A 26,609-nucleotide genomic window follows, 5' to 3' on the forward strand; every position below is an offset into this window, starting at 1 on the left:
GCTTAACAAAGCAGTAATGGTAACTGCAAAGGGCGCTCTCCAGGCAAGTTCTCCATCCAGCCACCCAAAGCCTCCACGCGTGCCAGTGCCAAAGCACCTCTTCGACAGGAACAGCCTAGAGATCAGAAGCTGGCTTAAAAGTCAAAGCCTATCATTCAGAAGTCCCAGATCTATTTCATCTAGCAAAGATGATTCTGATACAGTCACTTTAAAAAAAAAAAAAGATGCCAATGAAGTTTAAAAAGAAGCTGCTGCTCTCATCTCAAGAGTAAGCGATGATTGGTACAGCTCATCATCTCAGAAAGCGATCGTGATAAAGTCGCAACTGAATCCCATTTCTCTTCTGCCACGTGCACCTATCACAGACCCCTCCACAAAGTTCAAGTAACACTTCACTTCGGGGCTGAACGGCTCAAGGCAGACTGCTCTTTTCCTTTTGCAGCGCGCCTCAGCACCAGCAGCCCAGCCCCACAGCAACACCGCAGAGATGGCACGCGATGCAGAAACGTTTCAGCTGGCAAGTGGCCACAGCTCACTGCCAGACAACGACAAAAGAGAATTGTGAAGATACTCGAACACTGCACCAAAAGGCGTATTGCTAGATCTTACCAACAGTCTGGGCACTCAAACAACACTGCTTTTCATAATAATGGAAAAAAAAGACCCACTCTTGTGATGTGCACAAACGCAGGGAACCGAGACAGCCGAGTTTCCTGAAAAGAGAAAAATCACTTAGGGTGGGGGAGTGGGATAAAAACAATACATATCTATCAGTGTGGCATTTAACAACAGCAGCTTTGGTGAATGGAGCCCTGAGATGATTCACGAAAATATTAGTTTCCAACCACTTCAAAGGGAAGCTCTGATAACCAGCTCTCACGGTTACAACGTCTCCGGGCGGAGACGCACGGCTTCCGATACGGCCAGGGAAGGACGACAATGCCTCTCCCTGCTCACGCGCCTGCAACCGCACTCGGCTTCCACCCGAGGGACATCTCAGCAGCACCTGCCCCCAGCTAAAACTCCTATTTATAGCAGGGTGGGCATCAAGAAGGGCGGTTTCACCCATCACTCCAGGCCTGGCTGCAAATCACAGACCCTGTGCTGCCATTTATGATTACAAGCTCTTCCTGGGCTCTACCGGAGATTTGCCACCTGGCTACATCGCAGCCCAGCTGAAGGTGACGGGCGCCTTCTGAAAGCATAAGCAAACGGGTCTTGCATCTCTCCTGCGAGGAGAGGCTGAGGGAGCTGGGCTTGTTCAGCCTGGAGAAGAAAAGGCTGCGAGGGGACCTTAGAAATGCTGATAAATATCTGCAGGGTGGGGGTCAGGAGGATGGGGCCAGACTCTTTCCAGTGGTGCCCAGCGACAGGACAAGGGGCAACAGGCACAAACTGAAGCAGAGGAAGCTCCAGCTGAACACGAGGAAGAACTTCTTCCCTCTGAGGGTGACGGAGCCCTGGCCCAGGCTGCCCAGGGAGGCTGTGGAGTCTCCTTCTCTGGAGATATTCCAGCCCCGCCTGGCCGCGGTGCTGTGCAGCCTGCTCTGGGTGACCCTGCTTGGGCAGGGGGTTGGGCTGGGGGACCCACAGAGGGCCCTGCCAGCCCCCAACATTCTGTCATTCTGTGAGATCCTGCTGTGGGAAGGAAACCTAAACCTAACCCAAGGGCACGAACACTTCAGGGTCTCTGAAGCAGCAAGGCAGTATAAAAACAAGAGAGCGAGCTACAAAGACAGCCCTGCTACCACAGCAAACTCGTGTCCACAGCAGCAGCACCGCCCCTCGCAGCACCGCAGGGACCTGCCGAGCTAAGAGCCAAGCAGCGAACACCCCAGAACTGCAGTCTGGTGCCATTGCTGCCACGCTCCGTGGTACGTACAGGCTGGACGCTGGGGCGAGCAATGTCGTTCTGTGTCTGATGTCCGACCTTTTGTTTTCAGCCGTCATTCACGCCCGGCCAGCCCTGCAGATCAGAGGCAGGCAATCTGAACCGAGCTGTAGCCGAGCAAAGTTAGCAGCGCTGACGAGAACAAACAGCGTTTCATACGGGTTTCTTAGGCTGCCTTCCAGAGCAAGTACCACAGGCTCTCCAGCTCCTGGGGCGCTCGGTTCGCTGCCATCATCACATCAACGCGACTCCTCCAGAACCAAGGAGACGCATACAGGAGCCGCAAAGAAGATTTCTGAGATGACTCATTAACGCTTCTGAAAAATGGCTTGCTGGCCCAAACGGTAGGAAGCAGCCGTCAAGATCCCAGCTCTGGAAAGCACGAGCTTTCCACCCCGCGTCTGCTGCCGCTCCCCGCGTTGGCCCTCGGCAGCGCCAGGGCACAGCGCTCCGTGCAAGCAGCGGGCACCGCCGCGGCGACGGGGGCTGCCCTACCAGCACCCCCTTGGAAAGCCGATCTCTGGAGCCCTTGCACTTCTCGTCACGGCTCTCCTGATAGCAAACACTTCTCAATGCCAGATTAGAAGATTAATTAAGCTATCACGAGAGAAAGTTAAGGTTCCCCTCAGTCACCGTGGGCAGTAAAGCAGACTCTGCAGCACCGCCAGCGGGAGGGCGGGCGGTGAGAGCAGCCTGCCCAGCTGACCATGGCCAAGAGGGTGACACGCAGCTTGGGGCACCCAAGGCGTAGGGCTCACCAGCAGCGTCACACCCTCGCCACAGCCACTCAAGGGAAAACACAGCTCTTGCAGCCAGTGGGCCAGCTCCGGGGTGCTCAGGCAAGAGAGTTTGCCCTGCAGAGCTGCCTGGCTTGCGCAGCTGTACAGATGCTAATGGGCAGCCTGCTCTAATCTGGAGAGAAAGGAGCTTCCTGGGGCAGAAACAAAAGCAGCCAGAGCATCCCTGAGAGCGGCCCCTCGGTGTGAACACACCAGGCTGTTTGCACTCGAATGCCGGCTGAGCAGCAGGGCACAGGGAATTAGAGCAGCTCACTCTCCGCCGCACTCACTACACTAACTCCAGACACAACTCAACTCACAATTATTTTAGCTATTGTGTAGACAGATTCTAAACGGTAACCCGCATCTATGGGTGGCAATCTGGTACCAAATTACGTTATTGGGAACAGAGCAAAAAAATAATACGGACAGCAGGATTATGAGGAAGCCAGGAACTTAGCCTGGATTTCTTCCAAAGCTCAAAGCGTCAACACTGGAGAAAACACAGCAAGACCCCTCCAATTAAAGATTCTACACATGCATTATAGTGATCACATCAATTACCATATTTATGATATTTATTTCCTATAAATTATTAATCTTTCTCAAAGATCCCCAACAAAACAAGAAATACGAGAGCTGATCACATAATTCTCCTGCAAAATACAAGGCGTGCTTGACACGGGAAGTGTTCAGTTTTCGCCTAACGCTCGGGCTCAGCTAAATGCAGCCCCAGGAAAGAGACATTAATCCCGCCCAGCAAGGCCCTCGAGGCTGATGGAGGCAGCCAGCACCAATTCTGACCAAGCCAGCACGGTGCGAGCGGGAGCAGGCGCAGCCAGGGGCTGCAGAGGAGCAGGGAACGAGCCCGCCCGGCAAGGGAGGCAGGGATGCGCGGGCAGAGGGTGAGAAGGGACCACCGGACGGTGCTGCACCGCAGAGCGGCACGGCCCCGAAGACACGCAGCTCTGCAGCAGCAGGGTTTGCTTGTACAAGCAGCGATGGGTGTAAACGGCTTGCACGTTCACACTAGAAATTACAAATTTTCCCATCAGGATTGGGACAGCTTCTGAATCCAAGAAACCGAATGGGAGAGTTGACTCGGACAGACCCTCCCCGACAGGCACAGGGGCCGGCAGCGGCTGCGGGGCGCTGGCTCGGGGAGCCCTGCTCGTCAGCATCGCCGCCACCCTGCCCGGCACACACCGCGCCACAGCACGGTCACCCTGTCCTTCGCTCGTCGCTTGATCACTACAGGCCAGGTTTTGTTTGTGAACCCAACGGGACCTTTCTGTCCTGTGCCAGCACAATCCCCACCACTGCACTAAACTCCCCAGGGGAAGTTTCTGGCCCGAGAGTCAGAAGGGCAACCCAGCCAACTCAGCTGCACCGGTCAGACGTCCTGGGTGAACAGGTAGCTCCTGCGCCAGTCCCACTCTGAATCTGGTCGTCTAATTTTCACACGTAATGGGAGATCTCAAAACATTGACAGCTAGCACTTTTGGATGATAAAGTATCAACCAACCTATTAAGAAGAAATTTTAGGATTTTTTTTTTTTAATCTAGGAAGCCAGAAATTCTGGCATTTCCTGGGCAGGTTCACCTTCCCTGCTATGTAATCCTGCAAGGTCCTCTCTTCTTTCTTACACTGCAGGAACATAAAGAGGTGCACAGTCTAGGAAGCAACTTGCTTCATCCAGGATGCTTGCCTCATCCTATGCAGATTGCTCCAGTTCAGAAAGCTTCCACGGTCAAGATAATCCAGGTCTGTTCATCAACCACAAGCTGCATTAAACGCACCCCGAGGAGGAAACATTGTACGCTGCTACACCTCCTTCGGAGAGCTCCCCAAGCTCCCTGGCACACCCCGCAGTGTCGGCCAGCCCACCTCTCACAGGAAGCGGATGAATCATCCACATCTGCAGACTTGAAAAAACACAAACCCAGAAGTTTTCCAGGAAGGAGGGAGATTCCTCCCTCTCCCCTGCTCCCGTTTGCTGCTTTAATCTGAAGCCCACAGAAAATTCATGAAAGCAAGGCTGTACTTCAGCATGGGAAACCAGAGCAACTTCTACCACCTGTGGCACAGGGACAGGGCTAAGGCTCCTGACGGAAGCTGCACGTGCTAAGGACAAAGCAATAAACACGAAGCGTCGGTTCATTACATACCATTTCCATCCAGCTACACAACTGCGTAGTAGCTCTAAATTTAGAAAACGTGGCTATTTCGTCTCCAGACTAACGCTGTTTCAAGGAACTTGGACTCAGACGCTGAACAGAAGCATGAATAGTTCTTGCAACAGTCATGAGAATTATTTGCTTGGATCAGATCCGTAACCCACCTTCCACGGAGAAAATAACCAACTTTCACCTTCCAAAGCAGACAGAAGGGCAAAGCCAGAGGACAAACCCAGCGCAGGGCCGTGCTAGGAGTGGGAGCGACGCTGAGCAGAAACGCCCCGCCGTGCTCCGCACCCCCCCCAGCAGCCAGCAAAGGGGCGAGGGCCGGGCAGCGCCGCAGCCCCACGCGCAGGGCCGAGACCCCCGGCCCCCCAGCAGCAGGCGAGGCCAAGCGGCCACGGCAGCGCAACACGGGGCAAAGCCGGACCCGGGAAACACGAGGGCTCCTCGGTGACCAGGGCGCTGCTCAAGCTCCGGCCACGTCTCAGTGCGCTGCTGCCGAGGATTTCGCGGAGGGCGGAGGTCCAGGAGCAGCTACGGAAGAGCACGTCTTGAGCCATGGGGCCCGAAACACCCGCTTGGTTCTGGCAACACGACGACGCACCAAGCTAACGGCCCGCATCTAGGCTGCGCTTCACGGCTAGATCTCTTCTGGCGATCACCCAGCCCTGCACCCCTCCCAGCTCACCAGATGTATAGAATCATAGAAAGTTTTGGGTCGGAAGGGACCTCCAGAGGTCATCTAGTCCAACCCCCCCGCAGTGAGCAGGGACACTGCTAACTGGATCAGGGTGCTCAGAGCCCTGTCCAACCTGGCCTTGAATGTTTCCAGGGATGGGGCCTCCACCACCTCTCTGGGCAACCCATTCCAGTGTTTCACCACCCTCATTGTAAAGAATTTCTTCCTTATATCCAGCCTAAACCTACCCTGTTTTAGTTTAAAACCATTACCCCTCGTCCTGTCACTGTTGTCTCTACTAAACTCACTTCAAAAAGTGCTGGGTTACTCAGGCACTAGTTACTCACGTGAGTAAAATCAAATCAAACTCAAGTTCTCCAACAGCAAGACATCCGGCGTGCCATCTAGTTTCCAAGCTTCCCACTTTACACATATGCCAAATAACCCATGTTTATGCTTTGGGGTGAGAGTAATTTGTCCAGACATGAGGCTTTAGCTACAACCGCACTGAGGAACATCAGAAGCTTCTCCACCCTCTGGCCAGCTCACACTCCGCAGCAGGAAGGGTCCAACAGCGACGGCACCAAGCAGCCACCAAGCGCACAGCCGGGGCCCAGCAGCACCGATGCCGGCCGTCGCACCCAGGGCCGCCCCAGGGGGAAAGCTCCTGCCGCCTTTCAGCACTCGCGGCCCAGAAGGCACTGCCCATCGGAGCCTGGGAACGCTCCGAAGGTGAGGAGCACTGCTCGCTTGCTAAGTTACCAGCAGAGAAGCAGCGCCATTTCTTAAAACAAAAATGATTCATATGCAAAATTCTTCTGTTCTCAAAGAAGTTACATCCTTTCAAAAGTAGGTTAAAAAAATAAATCAGTCGAGATGGAACTAATTCCAGCTCTCCCAGTACTAGCGTACGTCAGCTAAGCAGCAGGTTCATCATCCACTGACGAGCGGAAACGGTGCCCGGCCACCCAACAGGAGCGATGCACCAGAGCTCCCAGCGCTGGGCTAAGAAACCCAGTCAGCAGCCTTCGGCTCCTGCTCGTTCCAGCTGGTGACGACACAGCCCCTGTCAGGCTCCAAGCTCCTCGCAAGCAGCCAAGCTAACAGCTTTACAGGCAGCAGCAAGACCAAGCCGCCGGCACCGTGCGCGCCGTGTGCTGACTACAGAACCCCACGGTACCACCGGCGCAATTTCACGGTACAAAGCAAGCGCTGCTTAACGAACCAAGCGCGCAGCTACCCAGCTCCTCTTCAGCTCAGGAGACTGTAACCAGTGAAGTGATACCACTGCAAACGCAAGCTGAGCAGGGCTTCCCTGTTTCAAATTTACTCCCGTGAGTTAAATTTTTTCCTGGCCCGGCAGCTACAGTAAGATACCAAGTGCTCCTGTCCTCTCCCAGCCTGCTTTGTTGCGAGTCCTTGGTCTCAGCTCCCACCAGCAGCCTTCACGCTGCCCACTCATTTCACGAAGAGTCACAGCACTAGCTGTTGAGGAAAGACACAGAGGTCATGATTTCAAAGACAGTGCCAAAAGCAGGAGAAAAAAAAAAAAATCAGCTTTGCAACCACAAAGCAGCCGACCTGCCTAGAGCATCCAACACACATCTGCAGCAGGGCGCTGGCTGTTCAAACCCCCTGAAGAACGGGGCGAATTATTTAAGACTTAGCTTGATGCATCCTACTTTCAAGATCTCAGCATAAGTGCACAAAAAGCATTTTGGATCTTGGCTTCCAGCTGCTCCTCTTACACACCCCAGCAACCTTCCACCCCATGCCAGAAGCTGACAGAGCAAGCAAGTCCAAAAAAACCCCCAGACCTACAGAGTCTCATCGAGATACTGCTCTAGACACACTTCCACACCTCTAACTACTCACTCGTTAAAGTCAGGAGATCCTTGGTGCACGCTCTGAGTTCACAGCGCCCGGGCAGCAACGCTGTTCAGCTTTAGCCTTCCCGTACCCTGAACTGCACCATCACCCTCTCCAGTCACAGAGCTGCAACGTGCACCTGACTGATGGAGAAGGACGAGCAACGCATAAAGGTGATGTCACTTCTTCAAAAAACAGCCCAAAAAGCACAGTTCAGTGCTACTGTCGGTACACTGTGCCGAGGTACGGAGCTCTTAGTTTCTTAGTCTTAAAATCTGACCACTCTCAAGCCATGTTTTTGGCTTCAATCTACACATCACACTCTGTAAGAGCGAGGAATTCCACCTCCAGGTGCTCATTAGATCTCTCTCTCCATTAAGTTGCTTTAAACCTGACACAATTAAGGGCAGCAGACAAGTGTACCATCACCCATACTCCCCCTTACCTCTCCCGCCCCTCCCACCCCCAACACACAGTTACCGAGCCTACATCCACCACCAATACCTCCCTTTCCACCTACACCACTCTGCACATTTCAGCCCAGTAAGCGCCCAGCTTCCCCTCAGGCCACTTCCAGTGCCCGGTCCCAGCACTCCCCGGAGGCTGGGCAGAACGCGCAGCAGACCCCACTCCAGAACTTTCTTTTTGCCAGCTGCACAGCCAAACACACGAGGCAGGTAGGAATAATCCCGAAACACCCAGTAAGAGCTGCTCTCTACCAAGGAGCACAGGGGGGCTCCCAGCACACCCAGCCGGGCTGCGCGCGGTCCAGCTCACCACCGCAGGCACGGGATCCCGCACCTGACTCGCTGGGCACAGACCGAGAGGAGCACTAAAACTAGAAGCACATCTGTCAGGCACATCTGAAAGCGCTGCAGCGATTACAGCTGTCAGTAAGCCCCACCACCTCCACTGCCAAAACCACACGTTTTTCACAGTACTTGGTTTTTCTCATCACCCTTTACAACCGTGATCGCCACACCCCCCTCCAGTCTCCTGCTCCCTTCACAGAAACGCTGGACATTCAGAAAGCAAAAACCTTCTCCACACCCGTGAAAGCCAACCCCCGTCCCAAGACCCTGCCCGAAGAGAAGCCGACTTCGGCTGAAGTTAGTTAACTCTGCAAGTTCCCGTTGGCACAATGGCTTGGTTTCAGCCACCAACACGCACGCATCCGTTCAGCAGCCTAACGGCAAGTGGAAAGAAGCCCAGGTGCTACCACGGAGTCTCCCCACGGGTTGTTTTGTTCCCGAAGATGGAGTTCCCGTTCTCCTACCTTGCCACAGGTCTCAAGGTCTCGGGAGCAGGACACGCCAGCTGCGCAAGGCAGAGCCTGAACTGAGTCACAGGTCAAGTGCTCCAGAGCACTACATAAACAGAAGAAAGCCATCATCTCACATTTCTCAGTTCCAGTAAACTCAGGACTGACAACCTCAAAAGCAAGCGCAACGATCTCAGATGAAAGTACGAGCTCCCGTGCTTACAACGACCCATTTGGGCAAAAACCCAGCACGTGGTGGGAGGCAGCAGCAGAGCAGAAACAACGAGGCAGGTTTTTCCTAAGTAGCATTCAGGAAGGTGTCATCACCTTCTGAGCCTTTGAAATCCCCCCCGTAATTAAACAGTCAAACAGTCAATCAAGAAGAGGCTTCCCAAGTGCCAGTTCTTTCCCAGTGCCAACACAGATGCTGAACATTAAAAACAGTGTCTTTCCCCTAAAGAGAGGAGCTGAGGACCGCTGCCACAAGCAAGCAAGACCTTGCCCCAAAAAGCATCCGTCAAAGCTTCTGCCACTTAACTTCAGCGAAGAATCTTCAGTCAAAAAAGTAACTTTATGAAATTGCTCAAAGCCGCTTCCCCGCCGACGCCTGCACCGGAGCTGCATCACATCAGCAAAGGAAGAGCTCGAATGAGAAAGTCGCAGCAAAACACCCTACTCACACAGGTATTTCGAAGCCTGTCCCAGCTTTGATTGATTCCTTCTGAAGCTTTTAGCGCGCATCAGTTTGTTTACTAGTCCTAAGAGCATTACTAATTTAGGGGTGTTTTTTTTTTAAGCCCTACCGGCACATCGAAAGTGAGCGCACCTTGGAAGAGGGCACGTCACAAACGGCTTGCTTGGGGAGAGGTTTCGTCCGTTTAAAAATAACACTCCTGTCTAGGTTTGGACTAGTTAGAATTAATCGCTTAGCCCAGGTGGCCACTCAGCTCCCGAACTCGCCATGCGCTCTGCGGGCTGGCCACAAAACCACCCTCCGCATAGCAACCGCACGCTGCGCAGTGCTCCCGCGATGCCCACACCGCGAGCTGTGCCAGATTCCACCTTTGCAGTAAAACACTAATGATGAGCCCCAAGCCTGTATTGCAAGAGCCAAACAAATCACAGCAAAATGGGCAATCGACTCCAGGGTACGTAACCTTGCAATGGACACTTACAGGATGGAAAGGTCACCCATTAAAGTGGCTCTATTTTACACAGAACTGCAAAAATTCCAGTAAGCCTCTTCTCTTCTCCTGCCTCTAACGGCCGCAAACATCAGGTGGTTTCAGAGAACTCCCCTGGGAGACCAGCTGAAACGTCAGCTGCAAGAAGAGGGCTAGACACAGCTTCATCATGCAATAAAACCCAGTATTAATAGTTTATGGGCATTGAATTTGTGTGCTGCAACAGAACTGGAGCTCTGCACTGCAACCAGCATTCCCCCGGCGCGGGGCCGTGCCTGCGCAAGGCAGAGCTTCCCCCCCTGCTGCTGCGTCGGACCTGGCCCCACCGCCGCGCTCCCAGGCAGCAAACGCCCTGCCGGGTTGGAAGGCGGCAGATTTTTAAGGCTCTGTTTCCAACCCTCTGATGCAAATAGGTTCCGCAGAGGCACTCTACAGGATGAACATCCCACCCTCTTTCCAGCGGTGCCCAGCGACAGGACAAGGGGCAACGGGCACAAACTGGAGCAGAGGAAGCTCCAGCTGAACCCGAGGAAGAACTTCTTCCCTCTGAGGGTGACGGAGCCCTGGCCCAGGCTGCCCAGGGAGGCTGTGGAGTCTCCTTCTCTGGAGATATTCCAGCCCCGCCTGGCCGCGGTGCTGTGCCCCCTGCTCTGGGTGACCCTGCTTGGGCAGGGGGTTGGGCTGGGGGACCCACAGAGGGCCCTGCCAACCCCCACCATTCTGTGGTTCTGTAACAGCCGAAGAGTGCGTGCTGGCGGGCTGGGACCCCAGCAGCGAGGGCTGAGAGGGGCTGTAACAGGACACAGAGGGAAAACACAGACCTTCTGCAAAGGGAAATGTTTCTTGCCCCCACAGTACAGGCACAGAAAGACTCCAACTTCAAGTTTAGGTCACAGCAGCAACTACATGGCAGAATCCAGACAAGAAACAAAATATTCACGAAAATTTTGAAATGATGAGAATGTAACATCTTCAGAAACTTCTCCTGCAACCTTATATCCATGACTTGGTATCTGAGGCCAAAAAATTACAGCAGTGAAGGGTGGGAAGGAACAGAAGAGCTCTGTGGGACGAAGCAGAGTTGAACTCTGAGAGACTCGTGGAGATAACACGAGGTAATTCCCAGCTAACGAGCTGAGCAGCCCTGGATGGTGTCTGAGGAGCCCTGCTCACTTGCACCCGTTCCCAGAGCAGAGCTGAACGCAGTAATAGAGCCACCCAAACCAAGCGGTGTTCTGGATCTGACAAAGCAAAAGGCTGCTAAAAACATGAAAAAAAAATATTGCACCTTGATTTAGGGGAACCCTGAGGCCCTGTGGGTCCCCCCCCCCATAAATCCAGTGGCGTCAGAGCGAGCTGCTCCCCGCGGCAGCCGCCGAGCGGGCGGCAGGGCAGGGGGCCGGGCAGCCCGGCCGGCTGAAGGCCTGCGGGTACGGCGCTGAACCACAGCACCCGCGCTCGCCGCGTCCCTGCCTGCACAAGAGGCACCGCCTTTGTGAAAACTGAAGGTGGCAGAGAGCTCCGAGGCCTTCAGGAGAGAGGCGGGAGGGAGGGCAGCAGCATTTTAAAGCACCCTCTGAGCCTTACTAACAGCCAATATGTTCGAGCATTTTTGTAGAGTTCCCCGAGGCAGCCCAAGCGTGCAGCAGGAATGCTACCCTGCAGCTGAGAAATCCCGAAATTAAAGTTCAGACTCAAGTACTTCTGCTAATTTGTCAGAAAAAGCATCAAGTGCTCACACCAACTTGCAGCACTTCCACAACCCCCGTGGCAAGTGACATCTCCATTCAACTGGTACCACAAAGACAAGAGCCGGCTTTAGCCATGGCAGAGGAACAGTTCTTCAGGTTTGGTGGGTCAGACAAGACATGGATGGCCAATGTATCCAGAAAGGAAAGACTTCTCCCTCCAGGACTGCTTGGGTTTTACAGTATTCAGCAACAACGATCTCCCAGCGTTTCGAAGTGGTCATGGAAGGCAGGAAAGGGGCACTCACGAGGGCAGAGGGTAAGGCATCCTGGCTCTTCTTTTATTCACGTTATTGTCATGATACTGCCAGTCACCACACCACAGGAATCAAAGGCAGGAAAGCACCTGGACAAACCACCTGTTCAGCTGGAGGAGCCAGTGGGGCTCTGTCCCAAACACTAGGTCTGTTTCAAGAGAAAGTTTTATTACTTATTAAGAACAGTAGTCATGCGCTTGGGTTTGACTGGCAGTCTGCCTACCATGCCCAAAAGGAAAGAGCAACAGCAAGCATTGAAATTCTAGAAGCAACAGTAAAAGTGATTAGACTACCTCTTCCCTGGCTGAAAAAAAAAAAAAAAAAGTATTTTAACCCCCCATGGTGTAAAGAAAAGACAGGAAAGTTCCAGGATTATAAAGGGGTACAGAAAACTGCTGCTGACCTTTGCACTAGGAGCCAAAGCCGCTGCTTCACTGTCCTCCACATTTGCAACAACTTCATTTCTCCCCCTCCTCGGTTACAACGCTTGCTCTACCCAGGACGCGCCGGGGTTCACAGATCTTACCGTGCTCGGCAAACCGGAGACAGGCAGGCACCCAGCCCTCCCCACAGACAGGGGAGCTCACCCACAGAACGGGCACCTGACAGCACAAGGTGGGGCTGGCGAGAGCCCCGGCCCCAGGAACACCTTCGCCCTCTGCCCACCACAGAATTAAGAGCTCAGGGTAATAGCAGGCAACAGAAGGGTGCAGCGAGCACCCTCTCTAACCCGCGGTTTGGCTGCGCCCAGGGCAGGTTAGCATTCTTAAGGACTTCAAACTAGAATCCTGCAGCCGAAGATGCTGGAGAGTCCGACTCACAGCCACCAGATGTATCTGCAGACAACCGCGGGCAGCAGCACCCAAAAGCCAACCAGCTCCACGCCCAGGACAACCACGTGGCGCTGATGGCTTGTGCCTCTCCCAGCGCGGACACTGGCAGGCACGGCAGGCTCACCCGGCCGTGTAACCCAGCAAGGACTGGGGCAGCGGACAGCTAAAGAAAGGGCTCAGAACCGTGAAGTCCTAAGTCCCGCAACAGGTCTCCAAGGGCGCCAGGTTTGTTTTTAGAAGCCCCGAGCTGCAGCGCAGACCGTATGCAACGTCTCTCAATTTTGTCAGCGGGCAGCTTTTCAAATGGAAAAATTAGTTTGGTGAGTCCACCTAAATTCCTCAAGCACGTAGGAAACTTCTCCCCAGGGTCTACCCCCCGAGCTGGAAAGATCCTGCACCAGAGGAGAAGGACCACGACAAGGACAGACTGACCATTTATTTCCATCGCTGCCTTTGATTTCTGATCCTCCCCAGCCCAGCTTTGTCCTCGTGCTGCCGAGGGCACAGTTACCAAGCGACTCGAGCGGGAGCTAACACTTCTGGATCCGGGAACCCACAAACAACTCCCAGATCCGTGTTTACTCACCCGTGCCGAGGTGGCTTTGTTTAGGTGCCAAACGCCACGCTCAACTTGAGACAAAATTTTTGCCGCGAGAGCACACTAAGATTTTACTGGCAGGCTGCAGCGATTTCACCGTGGCTCTCCGGAGAAAGAGGGTTTCCGGAACTCATCACATGGCGGTACCTTTCCCGAATACCTGTTTCATTTTCCTTATCTCCAACCGGTCACGTGCCCAGTGACACCACCAGCTAAATTTAGCTCGTTCCGCTAGCGCTCGCCATCCCGCCGACGCCTGCAGGGCCGCAGCACACCTTCCTCCCCCTCGCTCCCGGCGCACGGGGCCGTTCCCGGACGGCGGGGCGGGCGGCGTGCCCGCACCGAGCGGCGCCGGGACCCGCGGGGCTGCGAGGACAGCGCAGGCCGCCCGCCCCGCTCCGCTCGACGCCCGGTCCCCGCGGGCCCCTTTGTGCGGCAGCGCAGTGCCCGCTCGCTCGCTTTTGTCCCCGCGCTGTCGGGCAGCCCGTGCCAGACCCCGCGCCGGACCAACTCTGGCAAGCGGGGACGCCCTCACGCAGCCGCGCACGGCTCTCGGGGCAGAGCCGGGAGGCCGCGGACCCGCGCACGCCTCGGCGGCGGGGGGAACGCTGGCGTAAACAAGAGCGGGCGCAGGCCATGGCCGCTGGCTGCCGGAGCCCTCCTCGGGCGGAGGTTTCCCTGCTCGCTGCCGGCTCCCGGGGACAGGCGGTGGCAATGCCCACAGCCACGGCGGGGATGGCGGCCCCACCGCCCCGGCTGCGGGGCTCGCTCACGTCACCCCCCGGCCAGGCCTCGCCCAGTGCCCCGCTCCCCGGCCTCCCCGCGGGGACAGGGCCCCCCGCCCCGGGGACACAGCAAGGCCCCGCCACAAGGCCCGGGGTGGCCCGGGAGAGGCAGCCCTCACCCCCCCCCGGGCCAGGCCCCGCAGGCCGCGGGAGGGGAGCCGGCCCGCCGCCCCGCAGGCCGCGCAGCCGGGGCCGGGCCCGCCGGGGGGGGCACCCGCGGAGGCGGGGGCCGAGGCCGAGGCCGCCCGGTTACCTTGGTCTCCTTGACGTGCTGCTTGATGCCCTCCGGGTACCACTGCACCCGCACGTAGCCCCGCCGCAGCGGGCTGGCGCGGCCCTCCTCCGCGCCGCCGGCCCCGGGGCCTCCCGACTCGGAGCCCCCCGAGCTGGCGGCGCCGCCGCCCGCCCCGCGCCCGCCGCCGCCGCCGCCGCCCTCCTCCTCCTCCGAGTCCGAGTCCTCGCCGTGGATGAGGCGCACCAGGCCGAACCGCACCGAGCCGCGGTACCGGCCCGACACCAGGTCGTGCGAGAACAGCAGGCGCTGCGAGCCGCCCGGCGGGGTCGGCAGGGGCAGGGCGGCGGCGGGGGGGGCCGGGGCGGCGGGGGGGGCCGGGGCCGCCTCAGCGGGCTGCTCCGCCATGGCGCCGGGCGAGCGGGAGAGCGCGCGGCCGCGGCGCGGGCGGGGGGAGGGGGCGGGCGGCGCGGGCGGCGCGCAAGTAACGGCGCGGGGGCGGGGCCCGGCGGGGGGCACGCCCACCGCCTCGCCACGCCCACCGCGCGGGAGAGGCGGGGGGGCGGGGGCGGAGCCGGGCACGGGGCGGGCTGCACCGCATCGTCCCGGGTCCCCGGTCAGTGGGGGTTGCACCGCATCGTCCTGGGGTCCCCGGTCATGGGGGGCTGCACCGCATCGTCCCGGGGTCCCCGGTTAGTGGGGGCTGCACCACATCATCCTGTGATCTCCGGTCACGGGGGGGCTGCACCGCATCGTCCCGGGGTCTCAAGTCATGGAGGAGGTTGCACCGCATCATCCTGTGGTCCCTGCTCATGGGGGGGCTGCACTGCATCTTCCCGCGTCCCCGGTCACGGGGGGCTGCACCGCACCCTCCCCAGTCCCCGGTCCCTGGTGGGGCAGAGACCAGCTCCGGGGCTCGGCTGCAGCGGCTGAGGGGTCTCGCCCCAGAAGCGCGTGCACCTCTGCGGTGAAAAGCCGCGACACTGCAGCCCCGACGCAGGCGTCCGCACGAGGAGGGGGTGCAAAGCCCCCCACCCCCGGGACGCCCACCCTGGGCAGGGGCTGGGAGTCACCCTAGCACCGGGCCCTGCCCTCGCCAGCTGACGGCAAAGCCCGGGGTTGATTTTCCGGCTGCTGGAAGCCCTTTAAAAGTGCGAAAATGAGCCAAATGTTTGGCTCCAGGGACTTGGGCACTGGGGTTTTTTCCCCTCTCTCTGCAGGGATCAAAACAGTTTCTCACGTGGGTCCCGCTGCGCTGCAGGCCCAAGGCACCCAAACCAGGCTCCGCTGCCGGCGCTTCACCCAAAGTTATCCTGTCTCTTCGCTCCTGAGACCCCTCCGCCTGTGCAGCGCCGGCTGGAATATCAGGAAAACGCCCCAAATCCTCCGCCTGACTTGTTTCGGTGCAGGAAAATCCCCAGGAGCGGCAGAGCGGGGGTTTCCCTCCTTCCCTCTCCCTCCCACCAGCACAGGCTGCTCTGCCCGCTTGGATCCACGGCTGCTGTCGCTCCTTCCACGGTTCCTCCCGGCGGGAAAAGCCATGGGGACAAAAGCCTGCCCGCGCTCAGCTCTGGGGTCGCCCACCCCGCGAGGGAGCCGGACCCTCTCCTCGGGCCTGCTGGGGTTTTCCAACCTTGCGAACGGCCCCAAAGCCCTGGAAGCAGCTGGGGAGGGGCAGGGGTGGACGGGTGGTGCGTGGGCGAGGGCTGTGCCGGGAGCTCGGCCGCCCCGAGGCGCGGGCGGCAGGCTGGCGGGGTGCTCGGGGCGGTGGCGGGGTGCTCGGGGCGGTGGCGGGGTGCGGAGGATTCCCGTCCAGCCTCCGAGCGGGGAGCTGCAGGCGGTGCCGGGCTCTCGACGCCTGCTCCCCCCGGCCAACCCGGCCTCCACGCTGGCGTTCGGCCGCTCCCGCAGCAGCGTGTCGGCCCGAGGGGGCCGTGGTGCCATGGGTCCCTGCTGGAGCGTTTCTCAGCTTCGACCCCAGGGATAAGGAACAGAATATTGCCGAAAGGGACCGTTGGGTGGGAAGACAGCAGCATCGCCTTGGGGAAAGGCAGCTGAAATATCCGCTGAGCGCTGCGTGGTCACACGGCTGGCTGCAGGGAGGTGCTGCTGGGAGCACAGACCTCTGGCCGCAAGCCGTGGCCGCTGGCAAGCGGGTGAAGCAGAGAGCGGAAAGGCAGCGCTCAGCACCTGCTGAGCACGCGAGAGCCTGCGGCGCCAGGATTGCACCCTCTGCCCGTCGCTGCGCTGGGGTGGGGAGCGCGGCGCAGCTCCCCAGGGCACGCAGCCAGCCCGCCCGGAGCTGGGGTCGCGGCGCCGAGGGCTCTCCCTCCTCTGTCAGGGATAAATGTGCCTTTGTGGGAACAGGATCAGGCCTTGGGGTGGGGGGAAGGTGCCTTTTGGTTCCATCTGACCTGGCGCCGTGTTCCTCTCAAGGTTTCAAAGCACAGCTTGATCCAGCGTGGTGATGCTCCTCATCATCTCCTTAATGTGCACCGTAACAGCCGCTAATAAAATATAGATACAGGCAGCGGGTGGAAGAGTGTGTGGGTGGGAACTGTCCCCCCGCAGGGCAATCACGGGCTAGAAGCAGCGCTGGGCTTTCAGGTGGCCACAAATCGCCGTGCAAACGACCGCATTACACAACTGGCAGGCTCAGGGCAGGGGGATTTTAATGGGGGCAGCCAGCTCGTTAGCAGGAGTTGAGCCGGGTGTGCTTCTGTGCTGCGATCGCAGCCGGGGCTCAGGCAGGCTTCCGCCGGGACGCGGCGCTGAAGGAGAACTCGTCCGCTTTTTGGGACACGACAGCCCGGGGCGTGGACTGCCACAACACTGATGTGTTCTGGGCACGTTACAGTCCCCGGGGGTCGAAAAGAGCCTCTCCCGTTCAACACGCCCAGCTGTGTAGGTCTCCACTGAGACCCCCTGTAAAGCCCTCGACACACTCCCTTCTAAATTGGAGAGATCTGGATTTGATGGGCGGACTGTTTGATGGATGAGGAATTGGTTGGAAGGTCGTAGCCACAGGGCAGTGGTCAACGGCTTGATGTCCAAGTGGACGCTGGTGATGAGTGGTGTCCCTCAGGTGTCCGTACTGGGACCAGTACTGTTTAATATCTTCATCAATACCATGGGCAGCAGGACTGAGGGCACCCTCAGCAAGTTTGTGGGGGACACCAAGCTGGGTGGTGCAGCTGACACACCAGAAGGACGGGATGCCATCCAGAGGGATCTGGACAAGCTTGAAAAGTGGGTCTGCGTGAACCTCATGAGGTTCAACAAGGCCAAGGGCAAGGTCCTGCACATGGGTCGGGGCAGTCCCAAGCCCAAATCCTGGCTGGGTGGAGAATGGAGTGAGAGCAGCCCTGCCGAGAAGGACCTGGGGGTGCTGGTGGATGAAAAGCTGGACAAGACCTGGCAGTGTGTGCTGGCAGCCCAGCAGGCCAGCCATGCCCTGGGCTGCATCCCCAGCAGTGTGGGCAGCGGGCGAGGGAGGGGATTCTGCCCCTCTGCCCGGCTCTGCTGAGACCCCCCGGGAGTCCTGCGTCCAGCTCTGGAGCCCCCAGCACAGGACAGAGCTGGAGCTGTGGGAGCGGGGCCAGAGGAGGCCCCAGCGATGATCCGAGGGCTGGAACCCCTCTGCTGGGAGGAGAGGCTGGGAGAGCTGGGGCTGCTCAGCCTGGGGAGGAGAAGGCTGCGGGGAGACCTGAGAGCAGCTGCCAGGGCCTGGAGGGGCCTGTGGGAAAGATGGGGAAAATCTTTTTAGCGAGGCCTGTTGTGACAGGACAAGGAGCAACGGCTTGAAACTAAGAGAGGGGAGATTTAGACTGGATATAGGAAGAATTTTTTTACAGTGGAGGTGGTGAAACCCTGGCACAGGTTGCCCAGGGAGGTGGTGGAGACCCCATTCCCGGAAACATTCACAGTCGGGTTGGACGGGGCTCTGAGCAACCTGATCCGGGTGAAGACGTCCCTGCTCATGGCAGGGGGCTGGGATCGATGGGCTTTAAAGGTCCCTTCCCACCCAAATTATTCGGTGATCCTGTGATTCATTCTGTGATTCGATGACCTCAGCAAGTCCGACTGCCCAAGGCAAGCCCAAGAAACATTTTGTACGCGTGATTCCTTTGGCAGATGAGACCCATTCGGCAGGAGGTCTGAACACGCAGGACTTCTGCAAAGGGACACGCGTCAAGCAGCCCCCCCCGCCCCATTTAGGGACAATTCCTGCTGTCAGGCTGTTTCAGGGAGCGATGGCCTCCACTCCGCAGGAGAGCACCCTCCCTGCAAGCAAGCTGCCCCTGCGATCTAACCGCCTTATGGCAGTTCCATCACCAGTATCTCGACAGGGAGATACTGGTGAAAAGCAAGCCCTGTGCTTCGCCCTTGGGGCCCTGCTGGCGCTGGGTGCACCTCTCACAGGGCATCTTCGCAGGGATTAAGGAGCAGGTGCTAGGGTGCCTGCCGGGTACTGGGGATGCCTGCAGGGTACCAGGACACCCAGTGGGTTTTGGGGATGTCTTCTGGGTGCTGAGGTGCCCTCGGACTACCAGGGTGCCTGCAGGGTGCCAGGGATGCCTGGAGTGTGCTGGGATGGTGCTGGGATGCCTGCAGGGTGCTGAGGATGCCCGGAGGGTGCTGGGGGTTCTCCCAGGGTACTGGTTGCCCGCAAGGTGCTGGGGATGCCTGGAGGGTACTGGGGATGTCTGTGGGGTACCAGGAATGCCCTTGGAGTACCAGGGATGCCTGGGGAATAACAGGATGCCCACAGGGTGCTGGGGTGCTGGGATGCCCGTGGGGTGCCGGGATGCCTGCCGGGTACCGGCATGCCCGCCGGGTACCGGGATGCCTGCGGGGTGCCAGGATGCCCTCCGGGTGCCGGTATGCCCTCGGGGTGCCGGGATGCCCTTGGGTTACCGGGATGCCCTTGGGGTGTGGGATGCCCTCCGGGTGCCGGGATGCCCTCTGGGTACTGGATGCCCTCCGGGTAAGCGGGATGCCTGCCCGGTACTGGGATGCCCTTGGGGTGCCAGGATGCCCTAGGGCTACCGGGATGCCCTCTGGATGCCAGCTCTGCCCGCCCGGTACCGGGATGCCCTCGGGGTACCGGATACCCTCTGGGTGTGGCTCCTCCCGCCCGGTACCGGGATGCTCTCGGGGTACCGGATGCCCTCCGGGTGCGGCTCCTCCCGCCCGGTACCGGGATGCTCTCGGGGTACCGGATGCCCTCGGGGTGCGGCTCCTCCCGCCCGGTACCGGGATGCTCTCGGGGTACCGGATGCCCTCGGGGTGCGGCTCCTCCCGCCCGGTACCGGGATTCTCTCGGGGTACCGGATACCCTCTGGGTGTGGCTCCTCCCGCCCGGTACCGGGATGCTCTCGGGGTACCGGATGCCCTCCGGGTGCGGCTCCTCCCGCCCGGTACCGGGATGCCCTCTGGGTACCGGATGCCCTCCGGGTGCGGCTCCTCCCGCCCGGTACCGGGCATCCCGGTATCGGCCGCCGGGGCTGGCGGGGCTCTGGCGCCCCCTGGCGGGCCGCCGCCTCCCGCCGCGCAGGGCCGTCCCGGGGGCTCCCGGTGCGGCGGGGGGCGGGGGGAGGCCCCGGCCCGGCGGGGCCTTGCCCGGAAGCCCCAGCGCCTGCGGCCAGCCCGGGGGTCTGGGAGGATCTCGGCCCGGGGCGGGAGGGCCCTCGGCACCCTCCGCCCCGCCGAGCAGCTCCCCGCGCCCAGGCTCGCCGGCGCGGTGGTGGCGGGTGGCTGGGCGGGCTCGGCGACCGCCGAGGTCTTTTCCAACCCGTGGTTCTGTGATTCTGCCGCTTCCCGGAGCCCGGCGTGCCCCCGGACCCCCTCGCCCGCTGCCCGGAGGAGCCGGTGCCCTCGCACCGGGCCCTTCGGGGCAGCGCTCGCTGCTCGGGGCCCGGGGAGGCTCTGCGGGTGCTCGCGCGGGGCCGGGCCGGGAGCTGGTCGCTGCCGTGCGGAGGAACCGCGCGCAGGAACCGCCGCGTCCCGGGCGCAGCGGGGAGCAGGAGGAGCTGCGGCGTGCGGGAAGCTGTCAGCCGCCCCAGCGAGCGCGGGCAGGCTCCCCGGGCCGGGTGGGCAGCGGGAAGGCTTTGCCCTGCGGAAGGGCACTGCTGGGGTCCCCCATCCTGCACGGGATTGCCCGGCCCTCCTGCCCCCATCACAGAATCACAGAGTCCCAGCATGGCAGGGGCTGGCAGGGCCCTCTGGGGTCACCCAGCCCAACCCCCTGCCCAAGCAGGGTCACCCACAGCAGGCTGCACAGCACCGCGGCCAGGCGGGGCTGGAATATCTCCAGAGAAGGAGACTCCACAGCCTCCCTGGGCAGCCTGGGCCAGGGCTCCGGCACCCTCAGAGGGAAGAAGTTCTTCCTCGGGTTCAGCTGGAGCTTCCTCTGCTTCAGTTTGTGCCCGTTGCCCCTTGTCCTGGCGCTGGGCACCACTGGGAAGAGTGTGGCCCCATCCTCCTGACCTCTGGAGTCATCACCTCTGCCCCCCGCAAACGGCCTCAGAGCGGCGTCACCCTGCGTGTGTGTAACTCTGTGCAAGCATAATCCTCTCCCACACTCGCTCACCCTTTTTGCTGAGACCGAGACCTCACAAACCCCCTGACGGGGCTGGTCCGGGCCCAGCCTTGCTCGGGGACACAGGATTTGCCGTCCCTGTGGGCAGCAGCTGGTCCCTGGGGTCACCCTGGCTCCCACCAGCAGTGTGCCAGGGCCGGACTGCGGGCAGGAGAGCTCCTGCGGAGCTGTGGAATCACAGCATCATGGAATCATCAAGGTTGAAGACCCCTGAGCTCATCGAGTCCAGCCGCCACCCCAACACCCCCGCGCCTGCTAAACCCTGTCCCGAAGCGCCATGTCTACACGTTTTTGGAACACCCAAGGAAGCAGGCAGCAGGATGCCCCAGCGACACGTCACCCAGCTGCCAAGTCCCAGTCAGAACCGGATTTAAATGGCCTGGAGGTCTGGGACTGGGGGGGGAGGGCTGTCACTGCCGACCCCTCCCCACCCGCCCGGCCCTCTCTTCCCGGAGCAGCCCCTGCTGAACCCCCGGGGATTGTGTCGTGAGGGGCCGTGACCTAGTTAGGAACTACGGCAGCCCAGCAGCGCGAAGGAAAGGAGGCTAATCACCGCTCGGGGGGATAAACCACGGCCCTGCCCGTCCCCGGCCTCCTGCTTTTGGCTGAGGTTGCTGTGGCCAAGCAGACACGGGTGCAACCATCCCCAAACTGAAGTACAATTGTTTGTACTCTTTCCTCCGCGGCCCACGTAAAGGAGAAACGCGACCCACCAGCCCTGCAGAGGCACGCGTCGACCTGGTGCAGGCCAGAGGCAGAGTGCAAGGCCGGCGTCCCCTGCCCGGCGCTGGGATCCCGGACCGGCCATGGAGCAGCGTCCCGTCGTCCCCTCCCTGGCTCCCGGTGACTCTGCGGAGGGAGTTGGCCCCGCGCCTGCACGGAAGGGGCATCCGCTGCGCCGATGGGCCAGAAGGAGTAATACAGAATCACAGAATCCCAGCATGGAAGGGGGTGGCAGGGACCTCTGGGGGTCACCCAGCCCAACCCCCTGCCCAAGCAGGGTCACCCAGAGCAGGGGGCACAGCACCGCGTCCAGGCGGGTCTGGAATATCTCCAGAGAAGGAGACTCCACAGCCTCCCTGGGCAGCCTGGGCCAGGGCTCCGGCACCCTCAGAGGGAAGAAGTTCTTCCTCGGGTTCAGCTGGAGCTTCCTCTGCTTCAGTTTGTGCCCATTGCCCCTTGTCCTGTCGCTGGGCACCACTGGAAAGAGTCTGGCCCCGTCCTCCTGACCCCCCCCTGCAGATATTTATACGCATTTCTAAGGTCCCCTCTCAGCCTTCTCTTCTCCAGGCTGAACAAGCCCAGCTCCCTCAGCCTCTCCTCGTAGCAGAGATGCTCCAGTCCCCTCCTCATCCTCGTAGCCCTCCGCTGGACTCTCTCCAGTAGCTCCTCCTCTTTCTTGAAGTGGGGAGCCCAGCACTGGACCCAGCACTGCAGATGGGGCCTCACCAGGGCAGAGTAGAGGAAAGCCACGTGTGTGCATATTTGCATATTATATACATTATACGCACATTAACATTTCAGAGCACAGAGCAGAAGCAGCCCCTCTAGGGTCTCTTTTGAGCCCGGGGCTGGGGTCTGGCTGCTGTCCATAGGAGCCCTGTGTTCCTGCTTTAAAAGAGCACCTACTCACAGGCTCCTAAGCCGCCCCGAAAGCCCGGCTCCAGCGGAGAGGCTGGAGGCATGCTGGCGGCAGGACCTGCTCACGGTTTTGGACTGCCCTCGGCAGCACGAGAGGGGAGCACCGAGGGACAAAAGCAGCAAGCAGCCAGGCTGGCAAGCGCTGGAAACACCGAGTACGTCCGAAGAGCCGCGTCCTGCCGTGAGGGTACAGCAACGAGGAGCGCTGGCGTGCTGCCAGTCCGCGGCAGCCAACGGCAAGGCCAGGAGACGCGGCAGAACGAGCTGGGAGCCTGCGGCTGACCTTGCGGTGACGCCACGCTGCCGTCCCCGTCATGCCACTGCCAGAGGAAAAGCGTCACCCTCTGCGGGGACGTGGACCCCCTCGGCTAAGCCAGGGGAAGGTGCGAAACAGGGATGTAAGCAGGGTGTTCAGCGTGGTAATTACGTGAATAATTACATGAGCTTGGGACAGAAAGCTGCCTGGATGGTGCCACCCTGATGCCACCTGAGTCCCTGGCGATGGCAGACCCTGCCCCTCGAGGCCACGGGACTACGGAGGCTGCAGCTGATCCGGAGCAAGCAGGCCTCAGAGGATGCCGAAAGCCGGAGGGAAAGGATGTCACCCCGGGGGGGTGCGGCACTGCCACTTGCCCCCTCATTGCTGCTCCAGCTGGGGTACGCAGAGAAGGTGCCGGTGGTGGCAAACAGCGAAGGGGAGGATAGAAAAGAACGCAAGGAACCGATAAGGACTAGCACAGTGGCCTTGGAGAGCCACAGCTGTGATTAAAACAAGGTCCTAGGATAGCTGCAAACCGAAACAAAACTGCCAGTACAAAGGAGCTGAGATGGTAAAAACACCCGTCCTCAAGCAGCAGAAGCCTCCTACCACAGAAATCCCCTTCCTCACCGAGCGGGCGCGGCGGAAAGGGAGGGTACTGCCGCCTGGAGACTCCTGAGGACCACGGGGAGCGGGCGGTTAGCCATGCCTGTCAGCAGCCCGCGAGGCGCTGCCGGCCACGCCGCAGGGCTTCGTGTGCGTTAGCCACGCTGTGCCAGCTCTGCCGAGCCACCGCCCAGCTCTGCGCGGACACGGAGTAAGCAGGCACCTCGGCTCGGCGTGTGGAGCGCCTTTTTGCACACTGGGTAAAAGAACCCCGATTCTCGGGACAGCGCAGCCACCAAACGCAGCTTTGATCCCTCTGAGCACCGGGATAGCCCAGCGCTGCGGCGGGGACGGCGGCCGAGCACGGCACAGCTGAGCGGCGCCGAGCTGCGCGTGTGTCTGCGCGGCTTCATGCCCGGGCCCTGGCAGAGCAGGGGACAAACAGCCATTTGTCTGCCTCCCCGAGCCGCCCCTGGCTGCGAATCCTGCCCGGAGCGCGCGGCCGCCTTCCCGAGCGGGCAGCCCAGCGGAGGGGCCAGCCCGGCGGCGGGGCCCGAGCCGCAGCTCGGGGCACTTCGAGGACGCGGGGAGAGCTGCTAAATACGTAAATCTCAGCACGCTGCTGCGGCTCTGGTTTAGTGGAGTGTTTGATGCTCTGCAGCTGTGTAGGAGCAGGGAGAGACGGACCCAGCTGAACCGCGGAGAGCATCACCCCTGCTTGGCAACTCCAGCCACGGGCCGGCCTCTGCTCTGCTGGGCTCAGTTTTAGCGGCTGCTCTGAAATGCCAGTTCTGAAGAGCAGAAAGCTGCTGGGTCATATTTCTCTTTCAATTCCATGAAAATAACTTAAAAGAGGGAGGTAAGGTTGTAGCCCCAGGTCCCTTCGCCCACGGCTGGAAGCTCAAGCAGGTCCTGAGCTCCCCTGGAAAGGTCTCCGGTGGGGCAAAGCCAGCTCTGCCTCCTGCTCCAGGCTTCTTTCCGCGCTGCATCTGGTTCCTGACGCTGCCAACATTTTTTAATTATTATTTTTGCTGACCTTCCCAGCCATTTCCTTTCTAGGAGCTCACGCCTGGGATAATCCCCCTTTTATTGCTCATGTCCTGATGGGGACAAATATTGCGAGCTTTGCCTATCCAGGCAAAGGGACCGAGGGCTGCATGGAGGAGAGATGCTTGGTCTTTGGAGTGAGCTCCTTGGGGCAGAAACCTTAGGTCTGGCCCCCCACCCTACAAGAAGCCAGCCCGTTCCCCTGAGACACTCCCCGCCACCCAAGCCCAGGCAACGATCGCGCTTGGCATGACCAGCAGCCTCCCCGTCCTCAGCACCAAGAAAGCAGATCCACGCTCCTCAGGGCAGCCTTCGGGTTCCTGCGGGCTCCCGCTGCCGTCAGAGCTCCAGGCCGGGCGCAGGACCCTGCTCTGCTGCCCGGGCTGTGGCCTCCGGTCCCCCTGCCCGGCTCGCACGGGGCGCGGCGCAGCGCAATCAGCTAAACGCTTCATCCCTCTGCAGGCAGTCACACGGGAGGGGAATAAAAGCCTGACGGGATCCGTTTGCTGGCCTGTCACCTTAAAGCCTCTCACCTCTCCCTGTCTTTCATCGGGGTTATAAACTCCTTAGCGTGCCATCACGTGCTCCATAAATAACAAAATATATAAGCAGGGGCTGCGGGAGGTGCGGCAGGCGAAGAGGAGCGGAGGCAAAGCCGCGGGCGCTGCCCGTGCCAGCTGCGGGACGGCAGCGCTGGAGCGGCGCGGGGCCGCGGCCGGTAAGCACCCGCGCTCCCTCGCACCCCGGCACCGCGGCTGCTGCGACCCGCCGGGCCCAGTGTCCCAGGGCGGGGGCATTGCCCACAGCGGAGGAGGCCGGTGCGCGGAGCTCAGCTTGCCTGGGAGGTGACCTGGGTGGGGGTAGGAGCGGGACCCTCGTCACAGCCCCTGTCCCATCCCCACGCTTCCAGCACACCCTGCCGAAACCTGGGCGTAGGGACGCTTTGCGGTGAAACCCTCGGCGTTCAGCGCGTGGGGAGAACCCAGGCTCTTCTGCAAAGAACATTTGGCTTTGAAACCGAGTGGACGACACCTTACGACCAGCTCGTTTAAAAAGTCACGCTCCAAATCCGGGCAGACATTCACGTCACATGGTTAAAAAGGTGTCGTTCGGGGGTCACGGCGTACTGGCCGGTCTGTGTACAGGTGAGCAGCTCTGGACCGTGGGGATGCTTTGATCCCTAGCGCACAGGCACAGACCAGGGCGGGGGGAAGCTACAGAGCGAGCGTTTGGGACGCCGCTCCGTGCAAACGGGGTCTCGCCGCGGGAAGGTCTGGTACGGAGTTACAGCACAGCACTTCGCCTGGGCTGGAAGCGGCTTGAACAACATGCAGGAGGCTGTGTTGGAGCGCGGAAGACAAACGGCTTCAGCCAGGGAGGGAGGGCTTTCCTCCTCCCTCTGGCTCTCACACAGTGGCGCGGGGTGAGCTGTGAGCTGCCCTCCCCTCCACAGGCTGGGTGCTGCCAGGGGTAAGCGCAGCGCCGGGACCCCCGCGGCCGTGGGGCTGGGCTCAGCTGCGGGGCTGTGCTGGGGAGGGCGGCCGGTCGCCCTGCGCTCTGCGGGTGCTGCGTAGCCCTCCCGCAGAAGGCTCCTGCGTTTGCAGGCAGCTGAGAAGCAAAGCAAATATTTCATTTCCAGAAAACCGGTGTGTCAGCCCTCCAGCTGTGTAGCCGGGGTGGCCAGGAATAAAGTGCCAGCGGGGAAAAAAACACGAGGAAAACAAGCTGAGGAGCAGCCTTTCCCCATCACCGACTTCTGCTCCAGGCTTTTGCTGGTTGGGGTCTCAAGAAATTTCTAAAAATAGCTGGAGGGGTCCGATTTCCCTTTCCCAGTCATCTCTAGCAAAAACAGAGCAGCCCCTCACACACGAGGTCTTGGACCACCCCAGCTCCGTGGATTTCCCCGTGGAGACTTCCCAGCGCTCCATTCCTGGCAGCCGTTTTGCGATCTGGGATAAAGCACGGCTCCCGGGCAGAGGCCCGACGAGCAGCGGCTGTCGGCGAGCAAACCTGCCGCTGCTGAGTCCCGCGGCCGGCGAAGGGCCAGCCCTGCCCGCGGCCGTGCTCGGCTCTGCCCTGCCGTCCTCCCTCGGCCGTCCCCGGGCCTGAGCCAGCCGCGTCCCAGAACCTGCCCCGGGCGCGCGGCACCGCTCGGCAT

At 60.2% G+C, this 26,609-nt stretch overlaps 1 protein-coding gene across 1 annotated transcript in view; it reads right to left on the reverse strand.

Moving 5' to 3' along the window:
* UBE2O (ubiquitin conjugating enzyme E2 O) overlaps positions 1-14,705 on the reverse strand; it is a 66,609-nt gene extending 51,904 nt beyond the window's left edge. Inside the window, exon 1 of the mRNA XM_075440691.1 lies at positions 14,319-14,705. Coding sequence (XP_075296806.1) covers positions 14,319-14,705 — 387 coding nt within the window. The remainder of the gene's footprint in view (positions 1-14,318) is intronic.
* Between the last annotated feature and the right edge of the window lie 11,904 nt (positions 14,706-26,609).

The sequence above is a fragment of the Opisthocomus hoazin genome, chromosome 21 (assembly GCF_030867145.1).
Source record: "Opisthocomus hoazin isolate bOpiHoa1 chromosome 21, bOpiHoa1.hap1, whole genome shotgun sequence".
Taxonomy (NCBI): domain Eukaryota; kingdom Metazoa; phylum Chordata; class Aves; order Opisthocomiformes; family Opisthocomidae; genus Opisthocomus; species Opisthocomus hoazin.